General features: G+C 42.9%; 2 protein-coding genes across 4 annotated transcripts in view; one reads left to right on the top strand and one right to left on the bottom strand.

Annotated features, from left to right (window-relative positions):
• Positions 1-1,789, bottom strand: part of kdm4c (lysine (K)-specific demethylase 4C) — a 111,629-nt gene extending 109,840 nt beyond the window's left edge. For all 3 annotated transcript variants that reach the window (XM_084318960.1, XM_084318959.1, XM_084318961.1), the window contains exon 1: positions 1,653-1,789. The gene's annotated coding sequence lies outside the window, so the exon portion shown is untranslated. The remainder of the gene's footprint in view (positions 1-1,652) is intronic.
• Positions 1,790-2,793: 1,004 nt separating this feature from the next.
• Positions 2,794-17,212, top strand: part of ecpas (Ecm29 proteasome adaptor and scaffold) — a 98,234-nt gene continuing 83,815 nt past the window's right edge. Inside the window, exons 1-8 of the mRNA XM_084319080.1 lie at positions 2,794-2,845; positions 6,314-6,444; positions 7,370-7,486; positions 7,746-7,864; positions 8,312-8,461; positions 14,811-14,988; positions 16,606-16,745; positions 17,123-17,201. Coding sequence (XP_084175206.1) covers positions 2,824-2,845; positions 6,314-6,444; positions 7,370-7,486; positions 7,746-7,864; positions 8,312-8,461; positions 14,811-14,988; positions 16,606-16,745; positions 17,123-17,201 — 936 coding nt within the window. The 5' untranslated portion in view covers positions 2,794-2,823. The remainder of the gene's footprint in view (positions 2,846-6,313; positions 6,445-7,369; positions 7,487-7,745; positions 7,865-8,311; positions 8,462-14,810; positions 14,989-16,605; positions 16,746-17,122; positions 17,202-17,212) is intronic.

Here is a 17,212-nt window from a genome sequence, read left to right on the forward strand (position 1 = left end):
CGAACCACATGATAAAACATGCCTTTGTAATTATCCCAGCGTCAGAGAAAACTATTCCGGAACCCCCCCCATGGTTTGAGAATCATTCTACTATGGTCATGTTACCTTTAACCTGGAAATAATATAGGTGGCAGGCGAGCAACCCACATGAAATGCGCATATGCGCACAAAACACGTCATATCTCAAGTTCCAGGAAACGGAACTGGATTATTTTGAAACGGGCGATTTTTAGCATGGGATAGTGTAGGAACGAAGGTATGTAGAACTAAACGTTTTTTTCCCTGTTGGAGTATACATATTTCCTTTCCAATGCTATTGTCTCCATAGCTATAATATATAATATACAATCTCTGCAAACATCGTGAAAATGGTCAAAAAACGCTGGCGCCAGGGAGTACAGATGGAAAAACAGCGTGGCAAAGAGTTAAGAAATAAACCCAATAATATTAAGAGGACTTGGACTGCTTGTTTGTTGTGTGCTATACACAAGTTCACCACTAGATGGAGGTCAGGATCCACCAAATGTCTAGCTGATCCTTTGATCCCCGTTGAAACAGACATCTCGTACTAGATGTCGATCCCCAGTCCCATCCCACTCCCAACTCCAAATTTACTTCACATTGGGACAAAGGGTTGCATTGTCAGATTCGTATTATTCAGATGTTATTGAGATTCAGATTTTATTTTCTCCGGTGTTATTTGAGACGAACCAAACGCGATACATCGGATTATGTAACAGGTCGCGGGGAAGGGTGCATTTAGTTTAGAAAGAAGAAAAAAAAAACTTTATTGTCTTTGGAAATATTGCACCAAACAACCTTACTCTGTCAACAAGAATAAAAAAGTGGAAAGCATAAGACCAACAGTTTCGTCCTCACAAGGCCCATTATTCATCAGTATTAAACTTAATCAAAACTAGGAACATTCATCAAGGTCCGTACATCCAATAGTGAATTATAACCAACCTCTGAAAACTGCAAGAAAAGTGGCTAACATTTAAATCTTGGCTGCATCTTTGTTGTCTGCCTTGGCAGCTAACGAGCTAGCCTACGTTTTGTTGTGATGCCAAGTAATGGCGCTAGCTAGCTCAGCTGGCTTCATGCTGATGATGATGGTTGACCAATAAGCAAGGACACTCCCTAAATTCAACTTGATAGGAGTTGACTTGATAATAGTTGGTGATAAAAACAACAGTTGTTTGGGGAGGTAAATGAAAAGAGCTGATTGAGCTAGCACGCTAGCTAACCTCACACAATGCAACACTGAGTGGGGGTTTAAATGCCCCTTGCAAGGTGGCTGCTGCAGAGGCTAGGCCCACAGCTAGCTGGCTAACTGGCTTAATGCGAAGCGCAAATGATTAATCTAATCGCATTAGCACAATGCATGGACTATTTTGGCAATATCGTGTTAGTTTAACAACACAACGACAAGGCATGCAGGGCGCCGTGCCCCCATGTGGCATCAGTCTGTGCCAACTTGTTTAGGTGGCAATGCTAACTGCTTGCTAGCTTAACGTTAGCTCATTTGGATAGCTAAAGCAAGCGAGTCTCGAACATTATACACCCCTCCGTTTAACTTGACGTAACATCATGCATAATAATCATAAACGACACCTTTCAGGTCGTATCTGTGAGAATAGTTTGCATTTTACCTTGGTTTGGGAAAAAATTGTATCGTATTGTTGTTTATTATCCCCCTTGTTGCGTTGTTCGCCCAGCTGTTTCACATGACAGCTGCTGATAGTGACAGTAGGGCCACGTTCCAGGTCACCTGCGCGGCAGCCGGGCTGCACGGAATACAGTGCAGCTGCACGCGGCCTGGCTGTAAAACCTGTGACCGGGAACGCGGCCGCTGTTTACGTCACGGACCGAGCAGTATGTTGATTGGCTTTGACGCCGTCGACTACTTATCCAGGCGCTGTGAGATCTGGCGACAGGCTGCAGAGAAGACGACTTGGAACAACACCCCCACGACGACGACGACCAACCTGCCGAGGCCAGACTTTATGCTACTGTAATGTAACGTTACACTAGCATCTCTCAGTATTTGTATATTTGGTCAATATTAAAATATTAGCTAAAGCATATTTGTTCAAAACACATTATTCATAGTAGTTACTTTACAATATGATCGATTGAATGGTTAATTCCCTGCAGCTTTAATAATGTAACTTTAGGGCTGTCTTAAATACTTCGAAGCTTCGTTCGATGGGCATGGGATTCGAATATGAAAATAAAATTGGATTAAATTTTTTTTTTTTTTTTTTTGCAAAATCAACTCTGCCTCTCTTTGTTAACTACAACAAGCAATGCTGTTTGTTATTTAAGATGAGGTCGGACTCTGCACTGACAGATTTGTGTTCATTGTGCTGCTTTTATAAAGCCTCAAATGACGGCTTACAATATTTCATGAAAGCAAAGTGTTTTGTTTGTCTAAGATTTAAAAAGGTTTAAACTTTGACAAGTCAACTGACAAAGTCCCAAAAAAAACTTATTAGTATTTTTTATTATTATCTCGGAGCTTCGAATTCAAATCGAATCTCAGCCCTGAAGCTTCGAATTACAAAAAAAATCAAAGGTCAGCCCGCATACATGTTCCATACTTAGAATTTCAGAAGACTGTTTTTGGTCGTTTATAAACATTGACGTTTATATTGGTGGTATATGATTATAAAACGACTAGATTATGCTCGCATTATTAATAAAGTGGAATACTTCTGGCAGACAGTAGAGACTAGAGGAGTGGCACCGGTGGTTGTGCGCATCTCTAACTGTGCTCTCTGTGCAGCAGACTGGGAGGGTCGCCTGTGACTTTCTGCAAACATGGCTGCCCAAGATGAACTCAGTAAGTTTCTCTATATGTTATTAGTGATTCTTATCATCTTAGGTTGTTGCTCTTGTGTATGACTGTCAAAATACGGGTTCAATGAATCAGTCTGGCTCTTTATTACAATCATAACATGTGTGAAATAACGACAGATTGTTTATTTTGCCGGCGCATGAACGTTAGCATGTGGCTAACGCTACCTAGCTACCACGCTAACCGTCAAAAGGCCGCCTGCCCAGTCATGGTCAAAATGAAGTGTCACGGTGGAATACATCTTCATTACGCTGTGATGACCAATATGTGTATATTGAACGACAGTTTTTGCCATTCGGGGTTAATCTGATGGGATGTCATTTTGGTGATGAAAAGCTAACGATTTGGCAGGGAAAAGATCAAACTGCGTGACTAGCCAGACTATGTCGGGGAGTTAGCTAGCCTGTTAGCTATCCATGCCAACAATAAGAGTGCTGTTGGTTGGACTATTGGGTGATGATGGATGTTGTAGGTTATTACAGCATCTTGTCAGCCAAGCTTGGGCAGCCTGGATGAGGAATTGTTAGTCCATGCAACTCACTCACCCAGTTGACAATCCAAGTCTGAAACTTGACAAAGCATATGATTATAACCGCTTGCCTCTTCTTTGCTGCTCAACATCCTCCCACTAACTGTTTCAGCACGTTATGCATTGGCGCAAAGTAAACAAATCATCTACCATCATTATGTTGGATGGTGCTGCTGTCGTTGCCTTGGCGCAGTAGTTTGGGCTAGAATAATACCTCCATGAAGGCAGATGCAGGTGTAGCTACATATCGGACACACCTCTCTCAAACCATACCACTCATCAATGACAACCGAGGAAAACAAAAACAAACCACGTGAACTTTGGAAATTACTCAATAACCAACTAGGCTGCAGTAAAAAACTTAAAACCAGATTCTCAAACATAAACATAAAGAGGACAACACGCTCATCACAGAAAAGCTGGATGTAGCCAATTACTTAAATAGTTTCTTCACAAACATAGCCACAACACTGGTAAACAAACTACCCTCCCACTCAGGGCATTATGGGGTAGAACACATAGTAGCATACTACAAGAACCTAGGGGTCCACAAAGACGACTTCAAACTGGAAACGGTAACAACAGATGAGGTACTCAAAAAACTGAGCGCCCTCCAACCTAACAAGGCCACTGGCCATGACAACATCCCCTCCAAATTCCTCAGAGACTCAGCAGCCGCCATCACCCCAGTCATCACACACATAATAAACCTCTCCATAAAACAGGGACATGTCCCCAAGGACTTCAAAATTGCGAGAGTGACCCCCCCTGCACAAAAAAGGCAGTAAATTAGACCCAGGCAACTACCGCCCTGTTTCTATCCTTACCTCCATCTCGAAAGTCATGGAAAAAATTGTATACGAACAGGTCGAAAAATACCTTGCGGAAAAAAATCTAATCTACGAATTCCAATCTGGCTTCAGAACATCCCACTCCACTGACACATGCCTTCTCTATTTAAATGACCACATCAAACAAGAGGTGGACGCGGGCAAATACTGCGGCATGGTCATGCTGGACCTACAAAAGGCCTTCGACACTGTCAATCACACCATTCTGATTGACAAGCTAAAAGCAATTGGTTTTGATAGTTTATCAGTGAGCTGGATGCAATCCTACCTGGAGGGGAGAGAGCAGATGGTGGAGGTAAACGGTACCCTATCCCCCCCCCCCTCACAGTAAACTGTGGTGTTCCACAAGGAAGCATACTAGGTCCGCTACTGTTCCTAATTTATGCAAATGACATGTCGTCAGCTTGTGACTGCAACTTGGTCCTGTTTGTGGACGACTCAGCCCTGCTGGTCTCTGACAAGAACAAGTTACAGGTTGAAAAAACCCTCAGCTCAGAACTAGGCAAAATCTGCATATGGCTCGCTGATAACAAACTTTATCATTACACATGGGCAAAACAGAGTCCATTCTCTTCGGTTCAAATAACAAACTCAGCAAGACCGACGGCTTCTCAGTTACAGTGGGTGACAATATTGTCACAAGGAAAGAAGATATTACCTACCTGGGTTCCATCCTAGAGGAAAATCTTTCCTGTGACAAAATGGCATCCAATGTAATAAAAAAAGTCAACCAACGAACTCGATTCTTGTACCGGATCTCCTCACTGGTAAACAAGAATACCCTGAAGACTCTGGCAGGAGCACTCATTCAAGGGTACTACGACTATGCTTGCACCTCATGGTACCAAAGCACCTCAAAGGCGCTAAAAACAAAATTACAAACATCTCAAAACAAACTGGTCAGACTACTGCTTGACCTTACTCCTAGAACCCACCTCACCCCTGCCCACTTTGACAACCTAGGATGGCTTAGAGTAGACGACAGAGTACAGCAACTTGCAATGGGACTGGTCTACAAGATACACTACACGACCAAGGTACCCATGTACATGTCAAAATACTTCCCAAAGGTCAGTGAATACCACGATCACAACACCAGAGGGAGCTCCACAAATCATGTTAAACCCAGATTTGGCTCAAACAAGGGACTAAACACGTTTCGCAATTATGCCACATCAATGTGGAACGCCCCCTACCCAAAGCTGTAAAGGAATGTGAATCACTACCCACTTCCAAAAACACTCTCAAAAAACACCTACGGGAGACTGCAATTCGAAACTGGCCCCTGTAAATGTCCTAACACAACCCCCTCCAATGTACAGTAAATTACCAAGTATGGTCTTGTCAATATTCCAATGTACAGTTTTGTTTGTATAGCTGTACAGTGTCCCCCACCCACCCCTCCTACCCAACCCCCCCCCCCCCCCCACACCATGATCCTTAGCTGCTGCTATCCCACCATCCTTATCTGCTGCTATCCACCATCCTTAGCTGCTGCTATGCCACCATACTTTTAGCACATGATTTTTTTTCGTAGCCGCAGTTTGCGAAGACGCTCTCTGATTGGCTAGCCCGCGTACAGCGAAGACCCTCTCTGATTGGTTTAGCTCCGAAGGGCTCTTCCGCCTTTTACATATATATTCTCTGCTTCGAAGTGGTTATGCTTTGGCCCTCTTTCGAAGTGGGTTATGCTTAGAGTTTATCTTTAGAGCAGGGCGATGGACCACCAGCCCTGATTCCAAATTCTAAGCATAACCCACTTCGAAAGAGGGCCAAAGCATAACCACTTCGAAGCAGAGAATATATGTACAAGGCGGACATTTCTATCCCAGACTCCAGAGCCCAGAGGGCCTTCGCTGTACGCGGGCTAGCCAATCGGAGAGCGTCTTCGCAAACTGTGGCTACGAAAAAAAAAGCATGCATACTTACTTAGCTGCTACTATGCCACCATACTTAGCTGCTACAATGCCCTTGTCATAACATTCCCTCCCTTGGCGTCGCAGAACGTTCCCGGAGTAAACAAGACGGAACACACTGATGTTAACATGACTGTTGCTGTTGTGTTTTTGACAGATCAACTGGAACGTGTGTTCCTTCGCTTGGGCCATGCAGAGACAGATGAACAGTTGCAAGACATCATATCCAAGTTCCTACCCCCTGTACTCCTCAAACTATCCAGTGTTCAAGAGGGGGTGAGGAAGAAGGTAAGAATACTGCTGTCCGTACATAAAAAACTTTAAAATTCTGTTCGCTTACCCTTATGAAATGCATTAGAGGACATGTTTAAAGGTGGTGCTCACTCATTGAGGTTCTAGAGGTAGAGAGCAGGGTTTCCGAAAAAATTGGTGTCAACTACTTGAAAAAATTTCAATGTCCTGGACAAAGTTATTGAGCTTAAAAACAATTGAGTCTATATAAAGAATTATTGAAAAATTGGTTACTTTTTCTTACACATTATTTTCCAAATAAAATGAGTCCTGTTGATAGAATCACATGCATAATGCATCCTCGAAGTCATGAGTCGAGTGTCAGACTAGCTTAGCCATAATGTTGTTGCAGGAAAACTCAGACTGCTGCCTGTGTTGTTGAGTCGAGTTAAATAAATGGAGAGACCCTCAGAAGATATCCATTTAAAAAACAAATGTCTTTGTTTTCCTGTAAGTGAAAGTTCGTAAGAGAGAGAGAAATGCGATTGCCTCTCTGCTGACCAGTTCAGCACCATGGACAGCGCTGAGCCACAGCTCCTTTTTGTTAGAAGAGATGAAACGGAGAGAACCCTCTGTCTTTGCTTGCTGAGGGGATCAAGCAGGCTACTGTATCTTGGCCTGTTTGGACAACTCTGGGATTATTTTCACCAGACATTATGACCAGAGAGAATTAAATGTCATACTTCAACAGATTTTCCCAGTAAAAAAAAAATAAGGTAATTACTGGATTATGGAAACCCCGGGAGAGAGGATGCAATCAAGTGATCAACCTCAGTCAACAGTGTTTCCTAATTATTTCCTGATGTCAGCTAATGGGATATATTTTACAAATGAAATAATACATTTACCTCTATGCAGAGCAAGGTCTTATTCAGCTTAAAACTACTGCTGTTGACGACTCCACGTGGCCCCCACATTCTAGGTGATGGAGTTACTGGTTCACCTGAACAAGAGGATAAAGAGCCGGCCAAAGATCCAGTTACCAGTGGAGACTCTGTTGGTTCAGTATCAGGACCCAGCCGCAGCCTCCTTTGTCACGGTAACTATCTCTTTTAACACTCCCCCCATCTAATAGAACAAGTGGGTTGTACTAAGAAATCACAGGGCACACATTTGTCTTGTTTCTGCTGATCTTGAATTAGATAGCCCACTCCACAAAGCAAATTGGGAAGTAATAGACAAAATTGCGCCACAGTTTTTCAAGATCTAGCATATCCCTATGCTGAAAAATAGGTTCACTAGATTTAACCTAACCCGAGATATGAAGTCTGATCATGTTTGATGTTGTTTTTGTGTAGAATTTCACTATCATCTATATCAAGATGGGCTACCCTCGTCTGGAGGTGGGTAAACAGTGTGAGCTGGCCCCCACCCTACTCACTGCCATGGAGGGCAAGCCACAGCCACAGCAAGACAGGTGAGGAACCACACACACACACACACACACACACACACACACACACGTATGATCTGATGAAGACCACTAGGCTGAAACATTAGCATGCTTGTTGACATGGCCAAAGTAAATAGGTGAAATTGAGATTAGTCAACTCTGTCCTTTTGTGTGTATGTGCACTAGCTTTTATACCTTTTGTGTACTTGACATTGGAGCTACTTTGGTTTAGCACCACAAAGCAACACCGGGAGGGTGCATCCTTTCATACATCTGTACAGAAACAGAGTTCGACACATGAGGGAAAAGTTTGTTGATTACGATACCTGACAGATCGACCTCTGTGGCATAAACGATGACACTAATTAATTATTTGATTTTTATTAATTTGTCATTAGAGAAGATATTCTCCTTTCTTTTCCTGTATTATAATTTCATTGATCTTGTACAACCTTCTTTCTCCAACCCTAGCTTGATGCACCTGCTAATCCCCACTCTCTACTACATGAAGTACCCCGCCGACCCCTCCAAGAACGCCTCCCCCTTCATCTTGATAGAGAAGCCAAAGACTGTGCAGCTGCTGCTGGAGTTCATGTTGGACGTCCTGCTGATGCCCTACGGGTGTGTAGTAGACGGCTGGGATCAGGCGTGTTTAACCGTTTCAGTGTTTCCCTAGGATTCTTTTCAGGGGGGGTGGTAGGCCCCCAAAACTACTCGTGTTTTCACAGGGCGCGCGTGTCACGGATATCAACCGATACCTATATATGCAGGGTTTCCCCCCCCAAAAAACGGAATAATTTCAGGTAATTAACATTACATATCTCTTGTTGTGGAATGAACACAACATTATGCATACTTTTGACAATAAATAACAACATCAGAATTTATTTTTTTATTTTTTTTACTTTATTTTTTAGCGTTTATCGCTTTTCTGGTCAAGCATGACCGACAGAAACAGGTTGAAACGGGATATAGAGCAGGGGAAGACATTCTGATAAATGACGGCGGGTCCGGGAATCGAACTCGTGTCCACCAGATCCGTGACGCAGCACGGTTTTCCCCGACGCAGAAATAGCGCAGAGATATGCGGTGAGCTACTGGAGCTCCCCAGAATTTGTTCTTACTTGCTTGCCTGGGTAAATAAAGGTTATAGAAATGTAAAAAAAAAAAATAATTTAAACAGATACTGATATTTTCCGATATCACATTTTAATGCCAATATCGGCCGATAATATCGGACATCCCTAGTTTAAAGGGATACTTTTTGAAGTTTAGTAGTTTTTGTTTTGTTTTTTTACCCTTGTCCTTTTGGGGAGGGGGCGGGGCTCCCTGATATGGTTTGTTAGAATTCCTCATTATTGGGAATGGCTAGTTGTGAGGTGAGCCTAAGAAGGGTATCCCTTTAAGATAATAGGGAGAGGTTAGGCTATAAGAAACCTTAAACCACAATGGAAGCTACTCAATGTTATACAACGGCATGCAAATTTCTCGATTCTGATTGGCTGAAACAGTCATTTTACACGTCTTTATTGGCAACAATCCACGCTGCTGGCCCAGGACCCGCCCACAACCGACCCACATCACATCACTCCGCCGGATCACAAGAAGGTGGCCAATAATCTTTACAAATGGATATGTTAATGGCGACTAAACGACTAAATATCAAGCGATTCTGTCACAGCGAATGTCTTAGTTGTTTAAACAATGTTGGATGATGTAATTGATGGGTCTTGAATCATTCTGTAACAAAAGAAAAATCGCGGATTGATTGATGGATTAATTTGCGATTTTTTTTTCAATTTCTTTTTCCTTTCGACTGTCAGCGCTCGCTCTAGTCTCCACCCACCGCCACACACCCCCCCCACACACATACACACACACACACACACGCACACACACGCACGCACGCACGCACACACACACACACACTCTGCCTGCAACGCGGGGGATAGTCAGAGAGCTGGGTGCTGCGCTGTTCTAAGTGAGCATGGCCTATTGAGTTGATTGATTGATTGATTGCTAATTTTATTACTGTACGCTTGGTTTCCAACTGGTTAAGTTTAGGCCCTCTACAGTAGGTTTAAAAAAATAAATAAAAGAATAGGGCGAAGAAAACGTTTTTTTCCTATAGGGCAAAGAAGACTTTTTAATTTGTTTTACCTACTTTATATAGAAGCATCTAAGAATGAAGTTCTATGGAAAGTAGGTCTGCATTCCCTTAACAATTGTGTGTATTGAGCCGTACTGTATTGTACCCATTCTGCATCTGGTAATACAATTTTCAATCAATCATTCCAATAATACACAGTTGGATGTGTTAGTTGGTTGGATGCACTTCAAGCTGCTTCCACATGAGGCAACTTCTCTCAATCATTCCAATAATACACAGTTGGATGTGTTAGTTTGGTTGGATGCACTTCAAGCTGCTTCCACATGGAGGCAACTTGTCTTTTTTGTAGTTGTGGGAACTACTTTTTCTGGCGGATGGTTTTTTCAATAAATCTTCGATTAATGTGTGTTTATTGTATAGAAATAAGGTTGGATGAATCTAGCAGTTGTATAAAAGCTTTACATCACTTGCAGTCGTGATTTGTGACCAATAAACCATGCCTAGGGGGGTCTAACGACCACCCCTAGGCATGGTTTATTGGTCACAAACCACTCCTGCGCGTGATGTAATGCTTAAGTACTTAACCCCTTAACACTTTGAGAGCCAGTCCGTGTTTTCCTTTTTACCCCCTTGAATGCCCAAATCCACTCCAATGTTAACGTTAATATCGCCTAATCTATGTTTTAAATGATGGCTATGTGTCTAATCTGCCCGTTGCTTATCAAAGACTAATTTTCCAGTCAATATTGTCAAAGCAGATTGTTTTTTTATCGCTTAATTTCCGTTTGATAGCATTTTGAAAATCACTCGTTTTCGCGGAAAAAACAACCCATTCTATGATAATCACCTTTTACTGGAATATTCTAGAACGTTGTCATTTGTCTGCCTATTTATGAATCGTTTTCAAATAAACGCTAGATAATCGATAGTATATGTGTGCGCACGCACGCTTGTACCGCGCGCTGATAATCGCTGCTCTTATTTCCTGATGGCTTTTACAGTCAAAACAGCCATATCACATATAGGGGAAACGCTTATATATCCGTGAAAACGAGTCTGATTATCCTAAGACTGATAACATAGATTTCTTACCTGAGATCAGATGGTATCCAAATGGATTATTCCAATTCCTGATCACCATTCGAAAAAATCGATCATTGTATTGATCAACCGTGTATACAGTAGAACACATAATCCCCGCTGCTCTTCAGGCTCCGGAGTGATGCCGGTCGATGCCGGCTGCGTGAGTGAGACGTAAAATGTGGAGTCGGAAATCCTTTCTCCCTTTCATTGAGTCCAATCCAAAAGGGTGATTTACCATCTGGGAGACGATAGGGGGCGCTTTTTTCACATCTGAGCGCCTGGGGTGACTGGATCTCCAACGGTAGGCTCGCTTGATGCAATATGATTTCAGATCGCTAATAAATAAATAAAAAAACGAATAAAACTAATATTCTCGTGAGTGGGCATTCAACCCGGGGGGTAATAACACGAGAACTCGTGGGTGGCATTCAAAGTGTTAACACATTCAGGGCCAACCACGTATATATATACACGTTTCGGCGCCATGCTTAAAGGGCCAACCACGTATATATACACGTGGCAAAGTTGTTTTGGCTTTTATTCCATTTTAATATCCTACTCAATGTCACCGAGCGGCACTGCAGGTTTACCCTACTCTTGGAATTCGGAAAAGTGCATTACCGGCCAGATCCTCGTAGGGGCGCTGTCTCGATAATGCAGTGTTCCCTGTTACAGACTCGTGTTTTTTTGTTGTATTATGATGAATGGACTTTTCTGTTAGCCTAAAGCTATGCGTGTAGCCGAATGCCTAGAATAGTTTTTGGGACGCTGAATTCAGTGTGCAGTAAAGGAATATAGCATCAGCCATTGGACATATGGATCTACCAGATGGCGATCGATAACTGGGAAATCCTTTTTGCAGTCCAACCGGCCACAGGTAAGAGCGATTTGACGTCAATTTCATGCTGATCAGGCCTTGCTTTGATAGCCATCCACCCGGTCAGCGAATAAGGCTACTGAGGCTAATGCCGTTATTGGTAATCAATAATCAGAAACGACGTCCCCCGTTCCCCCCTTTCATGCATTCATGGTGGACCATGATACCGACAATATGCATTTTGAGTTTTAACTCTAGCTTGTCTATAGCCGAAACGCCATTCGATTTAACGTTATTAGCTTAGCACCCTATATCTCGCGTTCCAGGAAATACCCCAGAACATTCTGCTATAACGTTCATATTCAAGACGCTATAAAATGTGAACGTATTGATGAGAATTATTTATTTAAGGCATATTGAAGGGACGGTTTATAGTGTCAATTGACAATGACAATGGACAGATAGCAATAATATAAAGTATAGATTTAGCTCTACAAACAGCCTCATGCACAATGAAAGGTTATGATAAGCTGGCCTTATAGAGTGGGCCCGTCTAATCCCAATGGCCCCGAATGTGTTAACACTTTCAATGCCAACGACGAGATAGCTCGTTTGTTCATGCCGACCGTTCATTGCCAACGACGAGAGATCTAGTTTTTTTTTTTATTAGCGATTTGAATTCATATTTCATCAATCTAGCCTCACGTTAGTGCTGCAAACTCTCTGAGCTCCATTGGGAAAATACCGCCCCTATCGTCTCCCTGTGGTACTGCACCCCTTTGGAATGGATTGAATGAAACACATGGGGGGGGGGGGGGGGGGGAATCCTGCTTCCTCATTTTACTTCTCAGACAAGTCACAGAGACGATCGGATTCATTGCCGAGCCCCAGAACAGCGTGGAATACATATTTCCAGTACCCAGCGTTGGATCAATAAACGTGATCGATATTTGGAATGGCGATCAGGAATTGGAATAATCTTTTTGGAGAACATCTGATCTGAGGTAAGGAATCTATTTTACCAGTCTTAGGATAATCGGAGCTTTTTTCACAGAGCTATCAACGTGTGCCCTGTGTGTGTGCTGATCAGGAAATGAGATAATCGATTTTTCAGCCCGCTTCTATAGCGTGCATAAGTACACGTATACTATCGATAATCGAGCGTTTATTTGAAAACTATTCATAAATAGGCCGAAAAATGACAGTTTTTTGTATATTCCAGTAAAGGGCGTTTATCACAGAATCTTTATATTTCCCTGAAACTTTCAAAAAACGAGCGTTTTTCAAAATGGTATAAAACGGAAATGAACCGATTTAGAAAAAATAAAATCCGTTTCGACAATGTTGACTGCAAACAAGTCATTGATAAGCGACGGCCAGATTAGACGCATAGCCATAATTTAAGATGTCGTTTATGCGTTCGCAAATATGAGAGCGCTATCATTGAAGTGGGTGGTGGCACGCAAGCACTAAATCGTGCGCCCCCTGCTGGCACTGAAAGTGTTAAAGGAAAACTCCAACATTTTGGGAAATTCGCTTATTTAACATCTTCCCTGGAGTTGGACAAGAAGATACATACCTTTTTCGTCTCTCTGCATGCATTGGGCTTAGGGAACGCCTGGACCGTTAGCCTAGCTTAGCTTCATCACTGGAAGTGGGGCAGACATCTAGTCTAGTTCACTACAGTCAGGAAATATACTCTAAATACAATCAAAATACAACTCCCAAACGTTCCTGTAAACATGTTTATTTACCACGTCACACGAGTCTCCCAGTCACACAAGTCTCCCAGTCACACAAGTCTCCCAGTCACACGAGTCTCCCAGTCACACAAATCTCCCAGTCACACAAGTCTCCAAGTCACCCATTTAAAAGATTTTCTCCCATCCCCAATTTCGTATTGTCAAATTCTACCCTCCCCTGTCTCGAACGTTGTTAGGCCATGCCTCCCACTGTCGGCTGCAATGTGGACGAAGCCTTGCATCACGTGTCCCCTCCGGTACACGAGGAGGCAGCCGTCACATCTTTTCACCTGCACAGCGCGATCTCTCAGCGGCAAGGGTCTGCGTGGGAGGGTCATGCCGCCCCCGTTGCTTCCTGATTCTGCTGTACAGGCGCACCAACCGACCTGTAGAAGTCGCTGTCCACAACGTCCGATCCCCACCCACCAGCTTTCCACCCCCTAATACTGCCAATTGTATTATATATAGTATATGAACGACCAGCCAAGCTGGTAGCAACGCCGAGAGCTGGGCTCGAACCCAGCATCTCCTGCGTTAGTGGCGAGCGCCTTGCCCACTGCGCCACTTAGCCGCCCTGGGAGACTTTTTTTCAGTAGACTATCGGCTAATTTCGGCCAATCAAAGTCGACTATCCAAATCCTTAGTCGGGGACAGCCCTAGTTGTCGCAATAAAATACATGTACTTTACGGTGAAATGCTTGGTTCTTTCGATGAAATTCTTTCATCCGGTGTCAGTGAGGTTGTATAGGAGAGACCAGTAGGGTAGATCAACTTTTATTGAGATGCAGCCACGATATGGTTTCAATGTATAGATTGTATAATTGTACTACTATTATTTATTTATATACATACAGAACTGCTCCACATGGTTTTTAATATATCATGCTTTAAGTACTTTAGTTTTAATGTAGTTGGTGTTTTTTTATATAGTGGTCTTTTTATTGTAGTTTTAACAATTTTCTTTTTATATATAGTGGTGAGTGTCTATGTATTGTTACTGTATGTTTGTCTTTCAACCACTGCACAAATGAAGTTCCGAAAGGAAAATAAAGTAATTTGAAGTTGAAGTTCCAATCATCAGACTTGTGTTTATTTTCAGTATTTGAGCTAGTCTCCTGACTTGTCTTTATTTTGAATATTTGAGCCAGGCTATTGACCTGTCTTTATTTTCAGTATGTGAGCCAGGCTCTTGATTTGTCTCTATTTTGAATCCCCCAGATTTGTGCTGAATGAGCCCCCAACCCGCCCAGCTCCGTCGTCCCCCCAGGGAAGCTCTGGGGCTGGGGCAGCTCCGGCAGCTGGCCAGGGTCTCCCCCAGCCTCCCCCAGGGATGAGTGTTTACGCTGCCAAGAGGGTGATTGGAGAAGCCCAGTGGAGCGCTGAGCAGCTTGAACAGGTGCCTTGACTACCGACCTGTCACCTTTGACACTGCACGGCAGGAGGGTGGGGTGTGTTTGTAGCGGTGAATGGTGTTGGCCATGACTGAGTGTGTTTGTATGTTTGAGTCAGCTGTTTGTGTGTGTGTGTGTGCTTGGACAGGGGATGAGTGGTGGTGAAGTAGTGAGTGGGTGACGGTAGTGGAGACTGTGTCAGTATGACCTTATTCATGACTAAGAAGTAAAGAAAGAGAATGCCATGTGAATTGGGCCACCACTTCTTTGAACAAATACTGGGAAAATGAGTGTAGTTCAAGAATAGAATGTTGCTCCTCCACACAGCTGAATGGACAGGCTCATATTGTTGTGAATAATGGCTATGATGTGGCCATCACCAAAACAAATGGCCAATGTGTTTGCCAGGAGGAAGCACAAGCAGCACCCCAAACAGGTTCTTATCTCTACCAGGCGGAAGTCTGAGACCATGGAATCGGCTGCGTATGTCTGTCTGTCTTTCCGTCGACAGCTATATCTCGCAAACTACAACGCCGATTGGTCTAATATTTGTTGTGCACGTTTATGACCACTGTAGGGTGAACGCCCTTCATTTGAAACTTTTAAAATCTGCGGTGCAGAAGCCTATTGATTTGTGACCCCAAGATCTCTCTTCTAGCATCACCACCAAAATGTTATTAGTAGGGGTGTAACGATGCAACCTCGCAACGATTAATTTCGATTACGATTATACAGGCAACGATTCAATGCATCATGAAATCTCTTCATTTGACCACGATTCGATTCTTTTTTTTATTAATTTTCTATCAGTTAATTCCCCCAACATTTTTGAATATGGCTGGGGGAACTGATTCACTCAGCAATGCATGAATGGACTATAGGTAAATAAAAACAATATTTTTATTTATTTATTTTTATTTTTATTCATTTAGATTATAAACGATTCTAACATTTTCAAATCGATGCAGTTGAATCTTCACATTAGAATCGATGCATTTTGATTAATCGATGCATCATTACACCCCTAGTTATTAGTGTATCTCCTGATCTGATGTCCACCTAACTTGACAGATATATTTGCCTTACTATGTAATAGAGCGACAGTGTAATTGTGTAATGGAGTGTAATATTATGCATTTGTTAGTTACAAACATTGTAGGTGTGTTTGCCCTGTGAGACCTTTCTAGTTTTATTTGTATTCGCCACGTCCAGCTGCCCTGAAAATAGGCAGCAGGGTTTCCCTTCAACATGAGAACCACTTCTTTTAGCCTTGAGGTATCTTTTCGACAGTGGGAGGTAGAGCAGTCGCCTGCTAATCTGGAGGTTCCCGCTTCGATTCCCGCTCCTCCCGGGCAGCGTGTCGGAAGTGTCCTTGAGCAAGACACTTGAGCCCTAATTGTAGGCAGGTTGGCACCTTGCATGGTTGCCTCCGCCGTTGGTTTGTGAATGTCTAAAATGTGAGGAACAAATGGTAACGCGCTTTGGATAAAAGCGATATATTAAAAAAATAATGCAGCCATTTTCTGTCTATATGGTGTGGAGGACATAATTTGCTGTGTTTGCATGACCGCTATGTGAGCTGATGATGGCAGCGGGCTAACTGTCTTGTCTGTCTGTCCCAGTGTAAGCTGGGCATAGTGAAGTTCATTGAGAAGGAGCAGGTTCCAGAGGTGGAGACGGTGGTGCACCTGGTGGTAGCCTCCAGCGACACGCGGCACGCCGTGGCCACCGCAGCAGACCTGGAGCTGAAGAGCAAACAGAGGTAGGAGGAGATGCTCGAGAGGCGTGTCGTGGGTTTGTATTTGAATCCAGACTACGGCACATTGTCAATGACGATGTCCAGAAATATGAAAGAGGATACTGAACGTGGGTTTTATTAAACGGAATAGAATTAGAGGGCAGTGGAAACTTCATGGCCATGTAACTTAAGAAAGGATCCTAATTCAGAACTATAGCTAAAACACAGTCTACCCGCAATTGGTACAGTATACATCAAGAGTTAAAATTTTATAAATTAAATATATAGTCTTACTAAGGTGTTTGTGAAAGGCCAATATATGTTGCTAATAATATCGGTGCACCAATATACTGTATATTTTGGGTGATCTTTTTCATGTCTCTTGTTTTCTTGATTTCCAGCCTCGTCGACTGGAATAACCCTCTTATTATTAATAAGATGTACAAGGTGTACCTTGGGGACATCCCTCTCAAAACAAAGGTGTGTATCAT

The sequence above is a fragment of the Notolepis coatsorum genome (genome assembly GCF_963971535.1).
Source record: "Notolepis coatsorum genome assembly, chromosome: 7".
Classification (NCBI taxonomy): Eukaryota; Metazoa; Chordata; class Actinopteri; order Aulopiformes; family Paralepididae; genus Notolepis; species Notolepis coatsorum.